Consider the following 19606-nt stretch of genomic DNA (forward strand, 5'->3'; position numbering starts at 1 on the left):
CTACCTCCAACGGCAGTCTCCTCCCTACTGAGCTCTGGGGCCTGTCTTTTATACTGCCCCTTCCTGTAGGGACTCCTCCCCATTGTCGCTGATTGGGCTGGCCGGGCAGTCCTATCACTGCCCGGACTTTTGGTTGCCGGGCAGACTGGCCCACCAGCCCTATAACGGCCCGGCCTTTCTGTTGCCGGGCAGACTTGTCTGCGGGGACTGTTTCGGTCCATCCGTGTCGCTGCAGCCCTTCCTCGGGTCCAGACTCTGGGAGAGGCCACAGTGCCTTACTACACTTCCCTTGTTTCTTTTGGTGAGACACTTTCTTAAAGGGACCAGCTTTCTCTGAGACATAACAAGGACAGTGGTTTCGTTATTCTGCCTTGCTAAACGACAAGGGGAAGCAGAGACACCCATCAGAAGCTAGCTGCTTACCCTTCTCATACTTGAATACTGATAATGTTTGCAGATGTCAAAAAAATTGGGGAATCGTAATTAATGAATAGGATGGGTCTCGGATTAATAGCAATCTGGACTTGTGGGTAAACTGGATTGAAGGAAACAATGTGTTCTAATATAGCTACGTAGATGTATACGTCTGAGGACAAAGAAGATAGGTGATGCTAACACAATGGGGGACTCTATCCTAGGAAGCCGTGACTCTGAACATGATTTGGGTGGAGGGAAGGGATAATTAGCTAAACATGAACTCCCTGTGTGACCCTTTGGCCAAAAAAGCTAATGTGATCCTAACATGATAAACAGGGGAATCTCAAGTAGAGATAGAGAAGTTGTTTTACCTCTTTCGTTGGGAGTGGTGCAACAGCTTCTGGAATAATGTGTCCAGTTCTGGTGTCCAGAATTAAAGCTGGATGTTGATACACTGAAGAGGGGTCAGAGAAGATCCACAAGAACGTTTAAAGATTAGAAATCCTGCCGTACAGTGATAGATTCAAAGCGGTCAATCTATTTAGTGTAAGAGAGGTGGTGAAGGGCTGATTTTATAAACAGTCTACAAGTCCCCACAGAGGGAACAAATATTGAATAATGGGCTTTTCAGGCTAGTATAGAAAGGTCTAACACCATCCAATGCCTGGAAGTTGAAGCTAGACGAATTCTGACTGTAAATAAGATATACACTTCATAAACAGAGAGAAAAATTGACCATTGCAGCAATTTACCAAGGCTCATGGCAGATTCTCCATCACTCAGAATTTCTAAACCAAGGTTGATGTTTCTCTATAAGCTCAGCTCTAGGAATTCCTTGGGGGCAGGTCTCTGGCCTGTGCGATACAGGAGATCAGACTAGATGCTCACAGTGGTGCCTTCTGGCCTGGGGCTCTGTGAACATGTCCCTGCAGCACAGACAGGAGTCAGCTGGAGGCATTTTGTCTGAAAGCTGGTGCCTGAGCCTAACTGAAGGCATTTGTTTTTACTCATGACAGCGCTGAATTTAGCCCCACTGGGAAAATGTCTTATGTGACTTTGAACCTTTGAAAACGACAATCTAGGTGTGTTCTTCAGAGGTGTGAGGCTTCCCATAAGACATGGCATGGATGAAAGTTTCAGATGAGAAAATTACTGATGTGACTTCATAAAACATCTGCCGTGAGGAATACATGTACAATCATCCCCATTAATGGCTAACAGAGCTGCCTAACAAATGATCCCAGAGGGTCCCAGGTTTAGGCTCTGTGTCCCAGAGGCTCACTGTGTCAGCCAGCAGCCAGGGTATCACCTGCACCTGGCAGTTGTGTTTATCTAGGCACTGACATGACCCAGAATTCCCAGCTCTCATTATACACTGTGCACACTTCTCAGCTTGCTCGCTGTTGCTGTGCAGCAGACCCTGAAGTCCCACACGGTGTGTGTGGGAGCAACAAGAGCAGCAGCACAGAACTGCAATTCTATGGGTCGCCAGGGGAAGGAGGCCCTGAGATTTGCCCAGACAGAGTCAGGGCCATGAAATCTCCCAGCACTGGCCTGGGTCCTACAATGAGAAAGAAAAATTGAATTTCAGCAGTGCTGCCTGTCTGTCCATGTACCCCTCCCTCTCCGTCCCTGCATCCTCCAGCGCTGCTACACAGTGATCTCACTCAGCCAGGACCAACACCAGGTGCCGGACACACCACACAGTGACAGCTCGTACAAATATCTACACAGCCTGGGTTAAATTCTGTGTCCCCCTGCACCAGTTAAAGGGGGGATGTAGGAGGAGCAGCCTGCACAGCCTGTCTGGGGGTGAGGGGAACCACAGCAACAGCTCAGCCTGTGCAGGGAAGAGGAGGGAGGGACAGACCCGAGGGGAGGGGAGGGGAGAGAGATCGTGGAGACTAAAAGGAGCCAGCGCGAGTAATTCTTCCTCAAAATGACACAAAGCTTTAGTGAATTCCTGCCAGTTAGAAACCCAGACACAACTTCCTGATGTTGCTTTTGCATGTAGGCAATCGCTGAAGTTTCCATGAGGCTGTTCTAGGATTGATCACTAGAGGAGGGATGGGCTGTATGGGGAAGGTGTCAGAGACAATCTACTACAGTGTGTCCATATAACATCACAGCCTGAGACACCCCCCCTGCCCCTGGAGATTGCAGGAGGGCTAGTTACACCTCTTTGGTGTGTGAATTAGGCAGGATGTCCATTCTCCGCAGCCACTCAGACACCCTGTCCTCCAAATCTTGCCAATTCTCCGGCAGAGAAGGATGGGTGGCGGAGAGGTAAACACCCAGATAGAGCAGCAGACCCATGCACCACCGGATGGCTTGAATCACGGATGGGCGGGAGCTCGTCCGCCACCCAGCCCCTCCCGTCAGGCCAGAGCTCTTGACCTATTTGACCCAGGCCATGAGGAAGGCTAGGGAGGATCCTCACGGGGAGGAACAACGGAAATCCCTGTCGGATCCTGAAGCAATCCGGGAACGACCCCGAAGGCAATCAGGGAGAAACGGAAGCCACAGGACCGCTGATACGCCACGGCGTCCTGCCTACTTTTCCCTCCCTCAGGATAGCCCTCACAGGGTGAAGGAGGAGGTGGAAGTCCCCCAGCGCTACAGGGGGAGTTGCACCCTGACACTGGCCCCTCCGGAGTCAGCCAGGAAAGCGCACAGCTCGTCCCGCAGCACAAGCGGATTCACGGTCACAGAATTCCGGCTGTCCTCCGGCCAGGTCCCCGTGGCGGCCATGCGGCCAGCTGAGATGGCCTAATAGAGGCTGATCCCTGACGCGGAGCCTATGTTGTGGGTGCTGCACTTCCCGGCTGAGCCCCAGGATCAGTAAGTCCCTTTTCCCCTGGTAGCTGAGCAGGGGTTAATTAACACACCTGGTGCCAATCAATGCCCCACCCAGGACTTGTTAAAAGCCTCCCCTCCAGAGAAAGGGTGTGGCTAGAGATGAGGTAGTGAGGTGAGCTACCAGAGAGTGAAAGAAGGCAAGACGCCGTCAGGAGGGTTTGGGAGAAGGAGCGGAACGCTGGCAGGAGAGAACCTGCAGGTACAAAGACTGGGGGAGGGAAAAAACCCAGCGTGAAGAGGGCAAAGGCCCTTTCAAAGGCCTGGATGCTTAAGAGAAGAAACCCTGACAGAAGGTAAAAAAAGAACTGGACATTGGGTGTGGGCACTACCACGTGCAGTGGGGCTGTCAGGGGTCAAGAGCCTCCCCTGCCACAGAGGCCAGGAAGGGCCCCTGCCCAAGCTGGGTGCGGACATTAAGTCAAGGGGCACAGGGAAGTAACCGAGGGAATCCAACAGCTTTCCTGAGGCCACAGTGCGAGGCTGCTACTTGTAGGGTCCCTGGGTTGGGGCCTGAAGTCGAGAGTGGGACCGGGTCCCCCCTATGAGCCATTACACTGGAGGGGCAAGAGCCCAGCGAAGAGCCAAGGGCCTGTAAGAACCAGGGACAGGACTGGGACCCAGCAGGGAGCGGCCATCCTAGAGAGGCTGTATTATCCTCCCCCTTCCCTGGAGGGTGGAAGAACACTATATGGTGAAGCAGTTCCCTGACTTACCGCTAGAAGGAAGCACCAGACCCACCGAGGGAGAGGAAGAGCTTTGTTACCAGCAGCTATAAGAAAAATAAGGAAAAAATGCACCGGGAAAAGAGGGGGATGGAGGAGAAGCTGCCTGCACAGCCTGTGCAGGAGTGAAGGGACCCCAGCAGCAGCTCAGCGTGTGCAGAGAAGGAGAGAGGGACAGACCCAAGGGGAGAGGAGGATGTGGAGACTAAAAGGAGCCAGCGCAAATAACTCTTCCTCAAAACAACACAAAGCTTTAGCGAATTCCGGCCAGTTATAAACCCAGACATAACTTCCTGATGTTGCTTTTCCATTTTGGCAATCACTGAAATTGCCACGAGACTGTTGTGAGATTGATCACAGGAGGAGGGATGGGCTGGATTGAGGAAAGTGTCAGAGACAATCTACTACAGTGTGTCCACATTGCATTACAGCCTGAGACACCAATGTGCTCCAGGAGACTGCAGGAGGGCTAGTTACAGTTCTTTGGTGTGTGAATTAGGCAGGATGTCCATTCCCTATTTCAGGATTCCGCACCATTGTGATCTGGATACTGCATACCTTGAACCCCCCCCCCCCCCCACACACACTCCGTTCTTGGATGTCCCCTGATCAGATTTCCAACACTGCCTTTTTTCCCCTAAGACAGAAACATGCTTCTATTTTTACTACATTGTGGAGCAACTTTTCCTTTATGGAATGAGAGATGGAGGAGAACAGAATCATCCTAATAGTTCAGAATCTCTAAAATGTAAGTTTGACAATTCAGCTACTCTCCTGTCAGTTCTTCTCTAGTCCAGGTGAGTTCACTCATCCTTAGAGGCTGCAGTATGACTCCAGACTCCAGCCGGAGAAAATCAGGCCTTTTTTAAGTCCCTAAATGTGGATTTGGGTTGATATCCTGGCGTTTCTTGGATTGAACATGATCAACACATCTCAAAGAACAGAAGTTATGAAAGTAAAGAAGAGAGTACGTCACCAAGGTCTAAAATGGGGGACCAATGAGCCTTGGGAGGACTAACATGAGATCCCAGCCTAGGATAGGCTGGTGCATTTTAGGGTACAGTCTGTCCAGGCCTTTGAGAAAATGGCTGGCAATTGAGGTGGTGAAGACAGATCAGCAGGTGACCCATGTATGGAACGCTGAATCACAGCCAGGTGGATGCTCATTGATGACACTGATACCCACTGCTATTTCAGTGTAGTATGCAGTCCAGGATGAATGGTGTGGATGACTGTAGGGGTAAAACACCTTCTCCACAGGCCAGATCAATAATCTCTTCCACTTTTCCAGGTACATCACTCTATTGGATGGTTGTCTACTCACTAGAAGGAACTCTCTAGTGGGTCCAGACCACGTCAACTCTAAGGAGTTCAGCCATGGAGCTTCCAGGTCTAAAGATCCAGAAGGGTAGAGAGCCAACGTTGACGAGGCCAGACCGAGGCTTTATCATGATCATGGTTAGGAGGCTGGAACACAAGACTTATGAGGAGAGGCTGAGGGAACTAGGTTTGTCTAGTCTGCAAAAGAGAAGAATGAGGGGGGATTTGATAGCAACCTTTAACTACCTGAAAAGGCATTCCAGGGAAGATGGAGCTCAGCTGTAGATGACAGAACAAGGAGGAATGGTCTCAAGTTGCAGTGGGGGAGGTCTAGGTTGGATATTAGGGGAAAAAAATTGACTTTGTCAAGCCGCAACTTAAAAACCTCTAAAGATGGAGATTCCACCACCTCCCTAGGTAACCCATTCCAGTGCTTCATCAGCCTCTTAGTGAAAAACGTTTTCCTAATATCCTTTTCGTACTGGGGGGCCCAAAGCTGGACACAATACTGCAAATGCAGCTTCACCAATGCCGAATAGAGAGAAATAATCATTTCCCTTGATCTCCTGGCAATGCTCTGTAGCCTGTTTTTGGGTGTTCTAGTAATTTGAATGGGGTTATAGGCTTGCCAATTGATCTGATCAGGAGATAATGAGGTTCCTGTCCCAGAATCAGGCTCCAGAAGAGTTTTATAGGAACCCCGAGGTGCATGACAGGAAGGTTCCCAGTGATAGCCAAATTTGTATAATTTTAAAAGCTTGTTTTACGATAACATAAAATGATAAACAAATTACTGATTAAAAGAAAATGAATCATCAAATGGATAATGGATAGGATTACAGTCTTATTTTAGAGACTGATGTGATATATGTATATATATATATATCTATGGTATGCTTTGGATTAATATACTCACACCATTCCTTGATGACCTGGTTGAGAGAGATGTTTGGTTCTTCATCTCTTGAGTAGAGGGGTGAAGTAGGCAATGCTCGAGGGCTAAGAACTATAGGCTAAGACTAACACTACAAACAATACTAAGTATAAATGAAGAACAAAACCTTAACACTAACTAAAAGACGCTTCAAGAAGGAGTAGCTGACGATCGCTCGCCACAAGTAACACGATTTGCCCCTTCTTATACTCTGAGCAGTAGGGTTCCTCCTTCTAAGTCCAAATTTGGATTCTTCATCCTCAAATTATTATGGTGCACTTATTCTATAGGCTGGCAGGTTCGTGCGTATTAATGACATATCCACATCATTTCCAAACGGTTCCAGATGTTTTTTTACACCTTGTTATATCTGGTCCTTTTGTGGGTTCTGTGGTGTATCTGTCAAGTTTACTCGGGGCATAACCTGAGACAGCTCCCCCCTGCCCCGTTTTGATGCCTCCTGACTTTTCTAAAGTAAAGGTTATAACCATACATGTCTTATCCTTTAACTCATCATTATTTATCAGGGCCAAAGGTCCCAAACATATATTTGCTAACTGCCTTAGCTTTCATACAGGATGTGGCCTGTAAGGTACCTTGCATTACAGGTATAATACTTAATATGAATCTACGATTCTGTTATAATAAAACATCCATACTTGAATCTATAAGGAAAGATGTATATATATATATATATATATGAAAGCAGGCTAGTCCTATAGACTACAAATCCCCCCTTTGTAATCTATGGTTGCAAAATGAACCCCATCACACAAGTGTGGATATGGATGGTTAATTGTTTGAGGGAATAATTTCACCACCTCCTCCTACAGCTCGTGGTGGAGGAAGAGTATCATAGTGATGGTCTTCCATGTCCTGGTGCCTGACAATCATGGGTACCATGGATCATATTCTCCAACGTTATTATCTGGTACCTGGTTGGGTCTGGATTTCAGTTTAAACTTGTTAATTTTACATTACATGCATCCTAAAAGGATGAAGATAATTCCTATTGCAATTCCCTGTACCACAATGCATCCTTGTAATCCAACTTCTACCCATGGGCCTGATGAAGGTTCCTTGGTTTCATACATTAATTGGGTAATAGCCTGCTTGGCCTTGTCCATATCACTGGTAATTTGTATGAGGTAGGTCTCTTTACAAGACGATAATGATTTCAGTGATAACCCTAGTGGGGGAATATAAATAAGGAAGGTTGGTGTACCCTGGATAGTTAAATCTTGATAAGCCTTGTGTGGCAGCCGTCGGCTCCCCTCTAGTGGGTCCCACGCTTGCACTGTCTCTAGTGGGCCAGGGCGGGTCTGGTCACCTTGTCTTCCCTAAGGAGGGGGGTAGGGACCCGGGCCCACCTGCTCCTCCGGGTCCCAGCCCAGGGGCCCTATGAGAGGCAGCTATGTGCTGCTGGCACCGTGTTCCCAGCTGCACTGTCTTCCCCTGGGTTAATTTCCCCCCTCCTTCTGGCTCCTTGAGCCGGATACCTTCATTCGTCCACAGGACTCTGCACTCTGTTCTGCTCCTCCACTTTAGGTCAGCACTCCACTCCACTCCGCTTCGCTTCGCTTCAATCCAGTCCACTCCGCTTCAATCCAATCCACTCCACAGCATGGCACCCCTACTCCTCCTGCTTGTGCCCTGACTGTTTGGGGCGGAGGGCTTTTATGAAACTCCTGGCTGGTCCTTCATTGGCCCCAGCTCCCCCTAATTGCCCCCTAATGGCACTTAGTTAATCAGCAGGGAACAGAGCCCTGAGCATTCTTGGGCTCACATACCTCACTTCCAGCACTCTCCTCCTGTCCTCTGCCCTTGCTATCTCACACTTGTCAGACAGAATGGTAGTGAAGTTCTTCAAGGTGGTAATAGTGGAAATCACTTGATTTCCAATTAACATAGGTTGATTTGGACTAAAACAAAAATCTGTGTCTGTGACCTGACACTCCAAGGGACCATAGTGGTACCTACTTTGATTGGTTACCATGAAAAATTGACTATTTCCAGCATAGGACAGCCTTTCCATTGGAGTTCTCCAATTTTTCAGCTTCACTAATCATGATGAGGACGATTCATTTTGTAATTCTCTCTGTAATCCACACATGACAGTATCTGTCTCAAACACATCACACCTACAAATGTACTGAGGTCCTTTTTCAGAGCAACAGGCCATCTGTGGAACTTTCCAGGTCTGAGTTGGAGTGTGATAGATCACCAAGGGAGGCACATTGACATGTTCTCTGTAGATGTCGTCTTCCAGGTGACCTATGGACTGGACAGCTGTCAATTGCTTGTACACATCCTTGTCTGAGTCAAACACCGGCAAAGAAACAGTGAATGAGACGTACAAGGACTGTGTCACTGTATAATTTTTTTGAAAAAGGACAACTGTCTCGGTTGGGATGAGGTGTCAGAGATCCCTATGTCTCAGTGTTCCCAAGGACAAATGCTGGCATAGATCCAAATATGTGGATCGCTCCCTTTCCAGCCTTTGAAAATACTTAAGGCAATATTAACTTAGTAAATATTCATCTTTGATTAGGTCTGGAACCTTCCCCAATTTTAGAGCTTGCAATGTATCTGTGATACTATTTATAACATATTCTCCATATGCGGAGCAGATAATTTCCTTTCCTAGATACTGGTCCTTTTGCTGATCATTGTTCATAGTGACCTGTTAGTTAATTTTAAGTTGGCTTTCATTAAAGGTACAAGGTACATTCATACAAGGTAAAGGAATGAGTCCATAGAAGCATTTTCCACTGGTTTGGTATGCATTTCTAAGGTAATCATGGGGCCAAGCCTGGTGAAAATTTCGGGATGGTTAGGGCTGCGGGGGAGTGGGGAGCACCCTCTCACAGGGCTGGGTCAAGGTAAAAACATACAGTGCGAGGCAAGGATGCCCTCACCTCCTGAAGTGCATGCCAGGGGATTAGAAGGATGGAGAGCTCCAGGCACCAATCTAGCACCTGGGGATCCACCCAGTCCCCCCAGTCATAGTCCAGGAGATCTCTGATCCTGGTGACACCTACCAGGATAATCCCCCGTTGCACTGAGTAGGACTCTGCCACATGCACATGGAGTTGGGGATTGTGTCACAGAGTCTCCGGGAGGTCCAGAGGAAGTCCTGGTAGAAGACCAGAAGCTCGGAGAGGTCTCTCAGAAAACCTCTCGGATGGAGGCAAAGGAGCTTCCAATCGTATCGGAGCCCCCGGAGGCGGTGGAGGAAGGTGTGCACCAAGTGGCTCCACACCGGACTACCTGCACTATAAAGGAGTCTCTGCAGGGCCTGGAAGTGGAAGGTGTGGACCAGGCTGTGGAGTCAGCACAGGCCCTGCCCTCCTTCCTCCAGAGGGAGATTCAGGATCCCTGCAGAGACCCAGTGCAGTCCTGGCCAAAAGAACTCCAGAATTGTCTTCTGAAGGTAGGCAAGGAACCTTGAGGGTGGGACCCGGGTGTTGAGCCGGTGCCAGAGCCTGGACAACACTAGCTGGTTGAGCAGTCCTGTCCATCTCTGATGCTGCTCAGACACCCTGACCTCTAAACTGTGCCAGTTCCATTGCAGAAGATGGGTGGAGCACAGGTAAATGTCCAGATAAAGCAGTGGACCCCTGCTCCACTGGATGTCTTGAAGCACAGGTGGAAGGGAGCTTGTCCGCCACCCGGCCCCTACCACCAGAGCTCTTGACCCAGTTGTCACGGGCGGAGGCGGTGGCTGGGTAGATTTCCAGGCAGGCCCTCAACAGCACCAGGTCCCCCGGGTCCTGGACCACTAGGAGTACATCTATGGCGTACACTGATAGGACCAGCCTCAGCTCTGGCTCACAGATAACCAACTCCGTCAACCTCAAGAAGACCTTCAAGGAAACAGAGGAAGGCCTTGATGGCCAGAGCATACGGCTGGCCCAGCAGTGTACAGACTTGCCACACTCGTCACCCAAAGCTGATCAGTTCACTCAGGGTCCAGTTTGAGCCTGACCAGGCACTCTGCAGAGGTGTACAGCACCTGGACAAAGCCCACAAAACGGGGTCTGAAGCCAAACGCCTGCAAGGAGCCCAGAAGATACCGGTGGTCCATTCTGTCGAAAGCCTTTTCCTAGTCCACAGCCAAGAGGGCGAACGACAAACCATCCCTACACCCAAGGTCCAAGAGTTCCCGAACCAAACAGAGGTTGTCGAAGATGGTACAGCCCGGCACAGTGTATGTCTGGTCAGAATGGACCACGTCCTTCAGCACGGACCCCAGCCTCAGTGAGATGGCCTTGGCTATGATTTTATAGTCCGTACTGAGAAGCGAGACAGGACACCAGTTAAAAGGCTCCCCTCCAGAGAAAGGGTGTGGTTGGAGTTGTGGGATTGAGGAGAGATACCAGAGTGCGTGAGCAGGTAAGTTGCTATCAAGAGCCAGGAGGATTTGGGAGAAGAAGCAACATCTCCCTGAACTAGGCCCTCTGCCCAGGGCCCCGTCTTGCTCTCCCCAGCTGCTCACTGCTCTTGGCTGCTGTGTTACTTGTGACAGGGCTGGCATCCACTATCCCAGCTCTGGCCCTGCAGCTCCCAGCTGTAGATCACCCCTGACTCCCCTTTGGCACAGCTGGTCTGGGTTACTACAGCTGCCCGGATCTGCCTCAGCGCTGCTGCTCTGCCTCCATCCAAGCTCTGCCTTCTGGGCTGTTTCTTTGGCCCCTCTGGTTCTGGCTCCTGCTGCTCTGCCCCCGGTTCCACTTGGGCAGCTGCTCTCGCCTTAGCTCTGCCCCATATGGTTGTCAGATTTCTATGGCTTCCATGGCTCTGAGTACCTTAAAAATAGCCCCAAAGTAGTCCAGGCTAGGTATTGAAACAAATCTTTTGTTATTAACACATTGGTCTCTACATCAAATAATAAAGGAAAGTTTTAATAAGATACGCAGCTTTCTTTATTTAATCCAAGCTGTGCTACAAGCCCCAGCAGGAACTGCTCCACATTAGCCACAGCGCTATGAGCAGAGAAAGAAATTCAAAATCAGAACCTGTGTCCTGGTACTTGTGTCCCGCCGGAGGGTTGGCAGAAGTTTCAAACTAAAAACGGTGAATGACGGCAACCTGGCCACTCCAGAGCACCCCTTATAGATTTTCCCAAATCCCCTGAATTCAGGACCTGCCCCTCCAGCCAGTTTTCTTTAAAATCCCACTCCTTCCTGGTCAGTAATGTCCTTCAAATAATGGCCTCCACCAGTATGGGAAAAAATGGAGGAAACCCCAAAATATTTCCCATCCCTTCTGGACTTCCCTTTGATGAGAACTCGGGGAGACGGATTTGCGGGGGCTGTTGGCATTACCCTGCAAGGAGTAAGTCGGCTGCTGTAAGTCAAGGTGACACCATGATGCTTGTGGGCTGGTTACTGGTGCTGGGCCATGAGCCATAACAGCACAGTGTTAAGGTCCCAAGGTAACAAGGCAGGTGGTCACAGACCCCTTTACTGGTCTCAGTGATGCCCAAAATGTCACAGACTGTGCCACTCTGCATCATCTGAATCCCTTTGAGGACAAAGGACACCTTGAAAACCTTTCAGAAACAAGAGCTCACTTACATTAGACAAGGGAATTTGACTAATATAGATGTGGAATTCCTGAGGTTGCGCCTTTGTTTATTTTCTGTGTAACTTGTCTATGTTTGTTTTTCCTCATTATTTCATCAGGTCCTTTTTTGCCAAACTACTGCCTAGTCAGTCAGTCCCTAGTCTGGACCAGTGCATGGGATTCTTCCATTCTTCATCTTCGCATCTGTGATTTTTCTATTAAATAGACTTTCTGTTTATTTTGTCCCCAGTCTGTGTACAATGTGAATACAAAAAAGAACTGATTATTATGGAAGATTTCATGGTTTTGTGGGGGAAGAAGCTGAGGAGAAAACTCCAAGTGTCTGCTAGTTGAGAATTCAGAGAGATGGATTTGGGAAGACTCAGGACTGGAAAAGTTTTTTGGGCCCTGGTGGATGGCAGAGTTGGGCACCTTGTGATGGCAGAGGGGCAAAAGAGTCAAAGATGGAGAAGATGAGGAACGGTGAGAATCTACAACCATACTGATGGAAAATAGGTGTGAGAGTATATGAGAAATCATCAGCACTGGTGGTCTGGAAGTCGAAGAAAGGCCGAGTGAAAGAGTGTGTGGCACTCGGGGACCATAGGTGATTCTGAAAGGTATGAGGTGATGGTTAGAGAGACAGAACTTAGAAACGGAGAGGGCAGTGCTTGATGATGCAGTGATAAGACATTAGGTGTGAGGGGCTTTTGAAACTGTGAACTTCCACAAGGCTGAGCTCAGCCAAATTGGGACGAATCACCTTTGATTAATAGGGACACATCCTTTCCCCCTTGTCATGCAGGTTTAAAGTCAGTGGCCTCAGGCGATCACATTCTGAAAGTGTATTTTCCCACTTTGTCACGAAGCTCTTTGGTTTTGACCCCATAAATGATAGGGTTGAGCATGGAGGGCACTAGGACATACACGTTGGCCAAGAGGATGTGAACATGGGCAGCAATGCCCTGACCGAATCTGTGTGTCAGAGCGGAGAAGAGTTTGGAAGTATAAGACATCAGTATCACACAAATGTGGGCTGTGCAGGTGTTGAGGGCTTTCCGGTGGGCTTTCTTGGAGGAGATCCTGAGGACGGCCCTGATGATCAGCCCATAGGACAGGCCAATGAGTGTCAGGTCTAACCCGATGATCACTAATGTTATCACCAGGCCGTACGTCCGGTTGACTCTGGTGTCCCCACAAGACATCTTCACCACAGCGATGTGCTCACAGTACGTGTGGGGTATAACACGGTTGGCGCAGAATGGCAGCCTCCGCAGAAGCAGGGGCTCAGGCAGAACCAAGAGAACAGCTCGTATCAAACCCACTAGCCCTAGTTTAGCGATTTGTGCGTTGGTGAGGATGGTGGCGTATCTCAGAGGGTGACATATGGCGACATAGCGATCGAAGGCCATTGTTACAAGTACGGCTGAGTGCATAGCAGCAAACACGGAAAGGAAGAACATCTGGGTGACGCAGCCATCCACAGTGATGGTTTTGAAACCGAACCAAAATATGCACAGTGCCTTCGGCACGACGCAGGTGGACTCACCGATCTCTATGAGCACCAGCATGCAGAGCAGAAGGTACATGGGCTTGTGCAGGGTCTGCTCTTTGGCAACAACAAAGAAAACCGTGAAATTTCCCAGCAAGCTGATGATGTAGATTGTAGAGAAAGGGATGGAAATCCAGATGTGGGCCGCTTCCAGCCCCGGGATGCCATTTAGGATGAACGTTGGCGGGCTGGAGGAGGTAAGGTTGAAAGCTTCCATGAGATGGTTGAGTCGCCAATGAGTATCTGAAATGCTCAGATTCCTGTGAAGGGAGAGAAGCCCAGCGAGGGTGGTTACCCGCGTGATAACAAACAACACAGTAAATAGTTTATAGTTAGTAACCATCTAGAAAGAGGGGTGAGCAGTGACATGACCACATTATTCCCCTCTAGTTGGCACTGGTGAGGCCACATTTGGGGTACGGTGTCCAGTTTTGGGCCCCCCAGTACAGGAAGGATGTGGAGAAATTGGAGAGAATCCAGTGTAGGACAACAAAAATTATCAGGGGGCTGGAGCACATTGATGGATGGATGGAGCGAGGCTGTTCTCATTGAAGTTCTCAGATGAAAGAACTTGGAGCAATTGTCTCAAATTGCAGTGGGGATATCTAGGATGGATATTAGGAAAATCTTTTTCAACAGGATGGAGATGAAGCACTGGAAAGGGATACCTATGGAGGTGGTAGAATCTCTATCCCTTGAGGTTTTTAAGGTCCAGCTTGACAAAGTGCTGGCTGGAATGATTTTTTTGTAGTTCATGCTTTGAGCAGGGGGTTGGACTAGATGACCTCCTGAGGTCCCTTTCAAACGAAATATTTTATGATTCTATGATTTCCACATGATAACTAATTAGTTACGCTGTAGTCCAGTCCAGAAATGTTCTCATATGGAGCCTACCAAGCCCTGTGAACGAGGAGCATGATGGAAGATGAGGTTCAATTTCAATAAGTGAAACATATATGCTTACTGGAGGGAATAACTTGAACTCTTCAAACACCTTACAAGGTTGCATATTAACTGTATGAACTCAGGGCAGGGACCTGGTGTAATGGTTTACAGCTCTGTGAAACTCTGATCAAAGTACAAGTATTGACAAAAACTAAGCAAAACATTGGGACATAGGAGGGGTGGGATGGGTAATAATACCGAAAATACAATGCCATGAGATCAGCCAGTAAATGCTTCACCCTCCTCTGGACTTCTCTGTGCAGTACTGAGCACACTTCTCAAACAGGATATTGCAGACCTAGAGGGGTTCAGGGAAGGGTAAGAAGAAAGATCAAGGGCATGGGGAAACTCTCAAAGGAAAAATGTTTGAAAAAATTGGGATTGTTATCTTAGAAAGGAGAGAAATAAGTTGTGATTGGAGAAGAGTCTATAAAATACTGACTGGTAGAGAGTATATCAAGAATGTGTTCTTCCTGTCTCATAGCACAAGGTCAAGAGGACATTCATTTAAACTTAAAATGGCATATTCAAAACTGATTAAGAAAAGAATACATTCTTCACTCAGTCCATAATTAGACAGGAACTCATTGCCGCAAGATGAATAGAGCTAAGGAGCTAAGCAAAAATTAGAAAGGTGTAGGACATTTACATGGATAGTAAGAATGTTCCGTTACAATAGCTACAGCTAAATAAATATCTTGGAAAGCCTGTACGCCCCCGTTTTTCCAGGTACAAGCTGATCTCTGGTTGTTAGGCATTAATGTGACAGCCTTATGAAGGTACGGTTATCCCCCCAACACCTTCTTCAGCAGCCTGTGGTGTGTCACTGTCAGAAAGAGGACGCTAGACTGGATGGATCATTGGTCTGATCCACGATGCAATTCCTCTTTTGGAAAGAAGTCAAGTTGTCCCCCATGGAAACAGACATTATCATGCCATATTAAGACTTTTTTCCTGTGTTAATTCCCTTGTTTCTTTTGGCGAGACTCATTCTTGAAAGCACCTAGCTTTCTGACATAACAAGTACAGTGGTGTCATTATTCTGCCTTGTTAACTGACAAGGGTAAGCAGAGACAGCCATAAGCAATCCAGCTGCTTACACATCTCATGCTTGAATACTGATAACGTTTGCAGATGCCACAAAAATTGGGAGATTGTAAACAATGAAGAGGACAGATCACTGATTCAGAGCGATCTGGATTGGTTGATAAACTGGGTTGAAGCAAACAATATGTGTTCTAATACAGCAATGTGGTTGTATACGAATAAAAAAGGAAGGCGACGCTTACACAATGGTCTACTCAATCGTGGGAAGCCATGACTCTGAACAAGATTGGGAGGGCGTGAAGGGGTAAGTAGGTAAACATGTGACCAGTGTGATACTGTGGCCAAAAGAGTTAATGTGATCCTGGGATGATAAACAGGGGAATCTCAATCTTCTTCTGGAAAATGTGTCCAATTCTGGTGTCCACAATTACAGATTCATGTTGATACACAGAGAGGATTAAGGGGTGACTTGACAACAAAGTAGAACTACCCACACAGGGAACACAGAAAGGTCTAGCACCGTCCAATGCCTGGAAGTTGAAGTTAGAGAAATTCTGACTATAAATAAGTTGTGCACTTTTTAAACAGAGAGAGTGATTAACCATTGGAGCAATTTACCAACGGTAGTGGCAGATTCTCCATCACTGTGAATTTCTAAACCAAGGTTGGATGTTTCTCTATAAATTCTGCTCTAGGGGGCAGGTCTCTGGCCTGTGCTGTACAGAAGGTCAGACTAGATGATCACAGTGGTCCCTTGTGGCCTGGGGTCCGTGAACACGTCCCTGCAGCACATACAGTAGTCAGCTGGAGGCATTTTGCCTGGAAGCAACAATCAGATAGAAAAACTGAATTAAAGCAGTGTTGCCCGCCTCTCCATGTACAGCTCCCTCCTCCGTCCCCACATCCTCCAGCCATGCCATACAGTGATCCCACTCATCCAGGACCTACCCCAGGTGCCAGACATACCACAGTGACAGCTCGTACAAATATCTACACAGCTTAGGTTCAACTCTGTGTCTCCCTGCACTGGGGAAAGGGGGATGGAGGAGGAGCTGCCTGCACAGATGATCCGGGGGTGAAGGGAACTCCAGCAGCACCTCAGCGTATTCAGGGAAGTGGAGAGAGACAGACCCGAGTGGAGGGGAGAGAGAACGTGAGGAATAAAAGAAGCCAGCGCGAGTAACTCTTCCTCAAAATGACACAAAGCTTTAGCGTATTCCCGACAGTTAAAAACCCAGACACAACTTCCTGAAGTTGCTTTTGCATGTAGGCAATTGATGAAGTTGCCACGAGGCTGTTGTAGACTGGTACACAGGAGGAGGTAGGGGCTGGATGGAGGAAGGTTTCAGACACAATCTACTACAGTGTGTCCACATTACAGTCACCCCTCTGGTCCCAGAGATTGGAGCTGGTTTAGTTAAATCTCTTTAGTCTGTGAATTAGGGAGGATGTCCATTCTCTATTTTGCCCAGTTTCAGGACTCGGTTCCACTGCGATCCAGATACTGCACATCCTGCCCTCCCACACACACACTGTGCATATTTGGATCTCCCCTAGACAGATTTCTGACACTGCCTAGTTTCCTCTCAGTTGAAAACATGCTTTGTTTTTACTGCATTTTGGTGCTTCTCATTTTCTATCGAACCAGAGACGCAGGGCAACAAACAGAGCAGAGCTCCACCCCCTGCTAAAAAAATTGCCACCCTAATTGTTTTGAACCTGTAAGCTGTGAGTTTAAGATTTCAGCTACTCTCTTGTGTGTTCTTCTCTGCTCCAGATGAGCTCACCCATCCTTAGAAGCTCATGGCTGGTGAGAATCAGCCCTTTTGTTAAGTCCCTAAAATTGGATTTGGGGTGAAATCCTGTTCCATACAGGAGTTTTGCCATTGAACTGAATGGGACCAAACTTTCACCCTTAGTCTTGAGCTTCAGACTCCCTGCTGTGAAGATCCTGGCTTCAGGTCCTGAAGCAGCGAGAGCTATTCTGTTAGGGTGCTGAAAGAGTCTGAAGGAAGACACCCAGTTTCTGTGGCTTCCTGAGACCGGGCATGAAAGATGGGGATTTCAAACACGGGGATCCTGATTTTCCTCTCAGTGATGCCAGTGTCAATTTGGAGTGAGCCGCTGAAGGAAGAATATGAGAGCAGAATCTGGCCCATCTGTAAAACCCTGTATGACCCATTCATGCTTTGAAATCTCAGGTATCACACATACTCACAGCACAGATCCTGGCTGCACATCTTAACCCGGCAGTAAAGTTGCTGAATTGTAAAACTTGAGCGAAACAAAGAAAAAAACAGAGACCAAAAAGGGAGATACTGAGGCAGATAGAAGGATACAGTAACAGACAACTAAAAGGTTTTAAAAATAAATATTTGTCTAAACTATTTACAATAAATCTTTAATCTCCATGCTGGAGAATTCCTGCCCAGATTGCTCCTTACTTGAACCCTTCCCGAGCCCTTAGCACTAACTTTATTGCAGAAACAGGCAACTCACCAAAATCCCACGCAGCAGAGAGGAAAGCTTCTTCTGTGACCTGAAAATCAGCATATGAATCTCACATCTGACACTTGAAATGCTGGACAGAGACCTTTAAGATTCCCCCCGTACAGTCCCTGCAGGCTCTGAGTCTCAGATTGGCCAGGACTGTTCGACAATTCCCTGCACTCCATGAGCAGCGGGAAGTGCAGAAATTAGACCTTTGAGAATTTCAGCTTCGGATCCTCCCCCAAGAGTGAAGAAATGATTCACCAATAACAGAGGCTCAGATTGTCAGTGCAAACTGAGTCTTGCAGACTCGCTAGAGTTGTCCTGCACTGCTAAAACCCCAGAGAGAAAAGAAGAGCCAAGGTTAGACGTGCTCATTTGTCTATCAGCATTTCTGTGCTGCTGCTCATTGTCATAGAATCTGAGCATCTGCTGCTACTCCCGGCTGACGAGCCCTGTGCTGAATCCCTGTGACCACGACATGCACCTGGACAGGCTCTTGTGCATCCTTGTTTCAAACGTAGGATTTCCGCACACAATAACAGTCCCTCCCATCTGATAGCCTCTCTTTAACAGAGTGCAGTACAGATTGCCCCAGCTTAGTTATAAACCTCTCATGGGGCAATATCCTGCCATGGGGAAGCGCAGCTTCCTGAACCCCTTCGGTGATCAGCACGTGCTCTGAAGCCTGTGGACTGACGGCCTTTCTCTATTTATCTCAGCTAGAGTAGCTGCACAGGCGGCCATTGGGGTAGGGTGGGTGCAGGGAGATGTTCAGAGGTGAATGAGGTGCCCATTGTCCATCCACGTTCAATGGGACTCTGCTGCCCACTGCCCTGTGCCTTTGATAACCTCCATACCAGGGTCTAGTGGATCATCACTGGTGTGGAACTCAGGAGACCTACTCAATTCCTGTGTGACCTTGGACATGTCATTTCGTATTCTACTCTAGGCCTCAGTTTCCCCTCTGTAAAATAGGAAGAGTGATTCCCTGTCTCAGGGGGTGGTGAGGATAAAATACTTTTAATTATAGGGCACCCATATGGGGACCAGCAGTGTGGAGGGCTATATGAGGCCCCAGAGGTACAGCCGTGCTTGTTTATCTCAAGCAGCATTCCTGCCTATTTCAGGACTACGTTCCACTGTGATCTGGATACTGCACACCCTGCCCTGCACACTGTGTGTTCCTCCCTGTCAGTTTTTAGTGCTCCCATTTTCAACTGTCCATAAAATATGGCTGTGCACAATCACATCTCATTCAGCCCAGTGAAAAAACGGTTCCTAATTTTTCATAACTGTTGTTCTTTAGGAGGCGTGGCTCATGTCCATTCCAATGTAGGTGTACACAAGCCACACGCACCACGGGCAGAAGGTTTTTCCCTTACTGGTATCCATCAGGTCAACTCTCGTGCTCACTGGAGTCGTGCACTCATGGCGCTGGTACATGGGACCCTGCCGACCCTCCGCCTGCTCGGTTCCTTCTTGCCACCTAACTCCAACAGAGGAGCAGACAGGAGGTGGGGGGGTTGTTTTGGAATGGAGATGAGCACAATAGTTATGAAAGTAGAGAAGAGAGCACATCACCAGGGGCTAAAATGGCGGCCCAATGAGCCTTGAGAGGAGCAGAGTGAGATCCCAGGCTGGGATGAGCTAGTGCATTTGAGGGTACAGCCTGTCCAGGACTTTGAGAAAATGACCGGCTATTGAGGTGATGAAGATCGATCGGCAGTTGACCCATGAATGGAACGCCGG

At 48.1% G+C, this 19606-nt stretch overlaps 1 protein-coding gene across 1 annotated transcript; it reads right to left on the reverse strand.

Moving 5' to 3' along the window:
• Positions 1 to 12650: 12650 nt before the first annotated feature.
• Positions 12651 to 13589, reverse strand: LOC137167573 (olfactory receptor 52P1-like). The gene has a single exon (XM_067569788.1). The coding sequence runs from the start codon at positions 13587 to 13589 to the stop codon at positions 12651 to 12653; it is 939 nt and encodes a 312-aa protein (XP_067425889.1).
• Between the last annotated feature and the right edge of the window lie 6017 nt (positions 13590 to 19606).

This window comes from Emydura macquarii, unplaced genomic scaffold, assembly GCF_026122565.2.
Source record: "Emydura macquarii macquarii isolate MOO-44397 ecotype Brisbane River unplaced genomic scaffold, CSIRO-AGI_Emac_v2 contig_2938, whole genome shotgun sequence".
Classification (NCBI taxonomy): Eukaryota; Metazoa; Chordata; order Testudines; family Chelidae; genus Emydura; species Emydura macquarii.

Bases quoted from the DNA above. Each gene is read 5' to 3' on its own strand.
- LOC137167573 (XM_067569788.1), bottom strand. From the start codon at position 13,589: ATGGAAGCTTTCAACCTTACCTCCTCCAGCCCGCCAACGTTCATCCTA.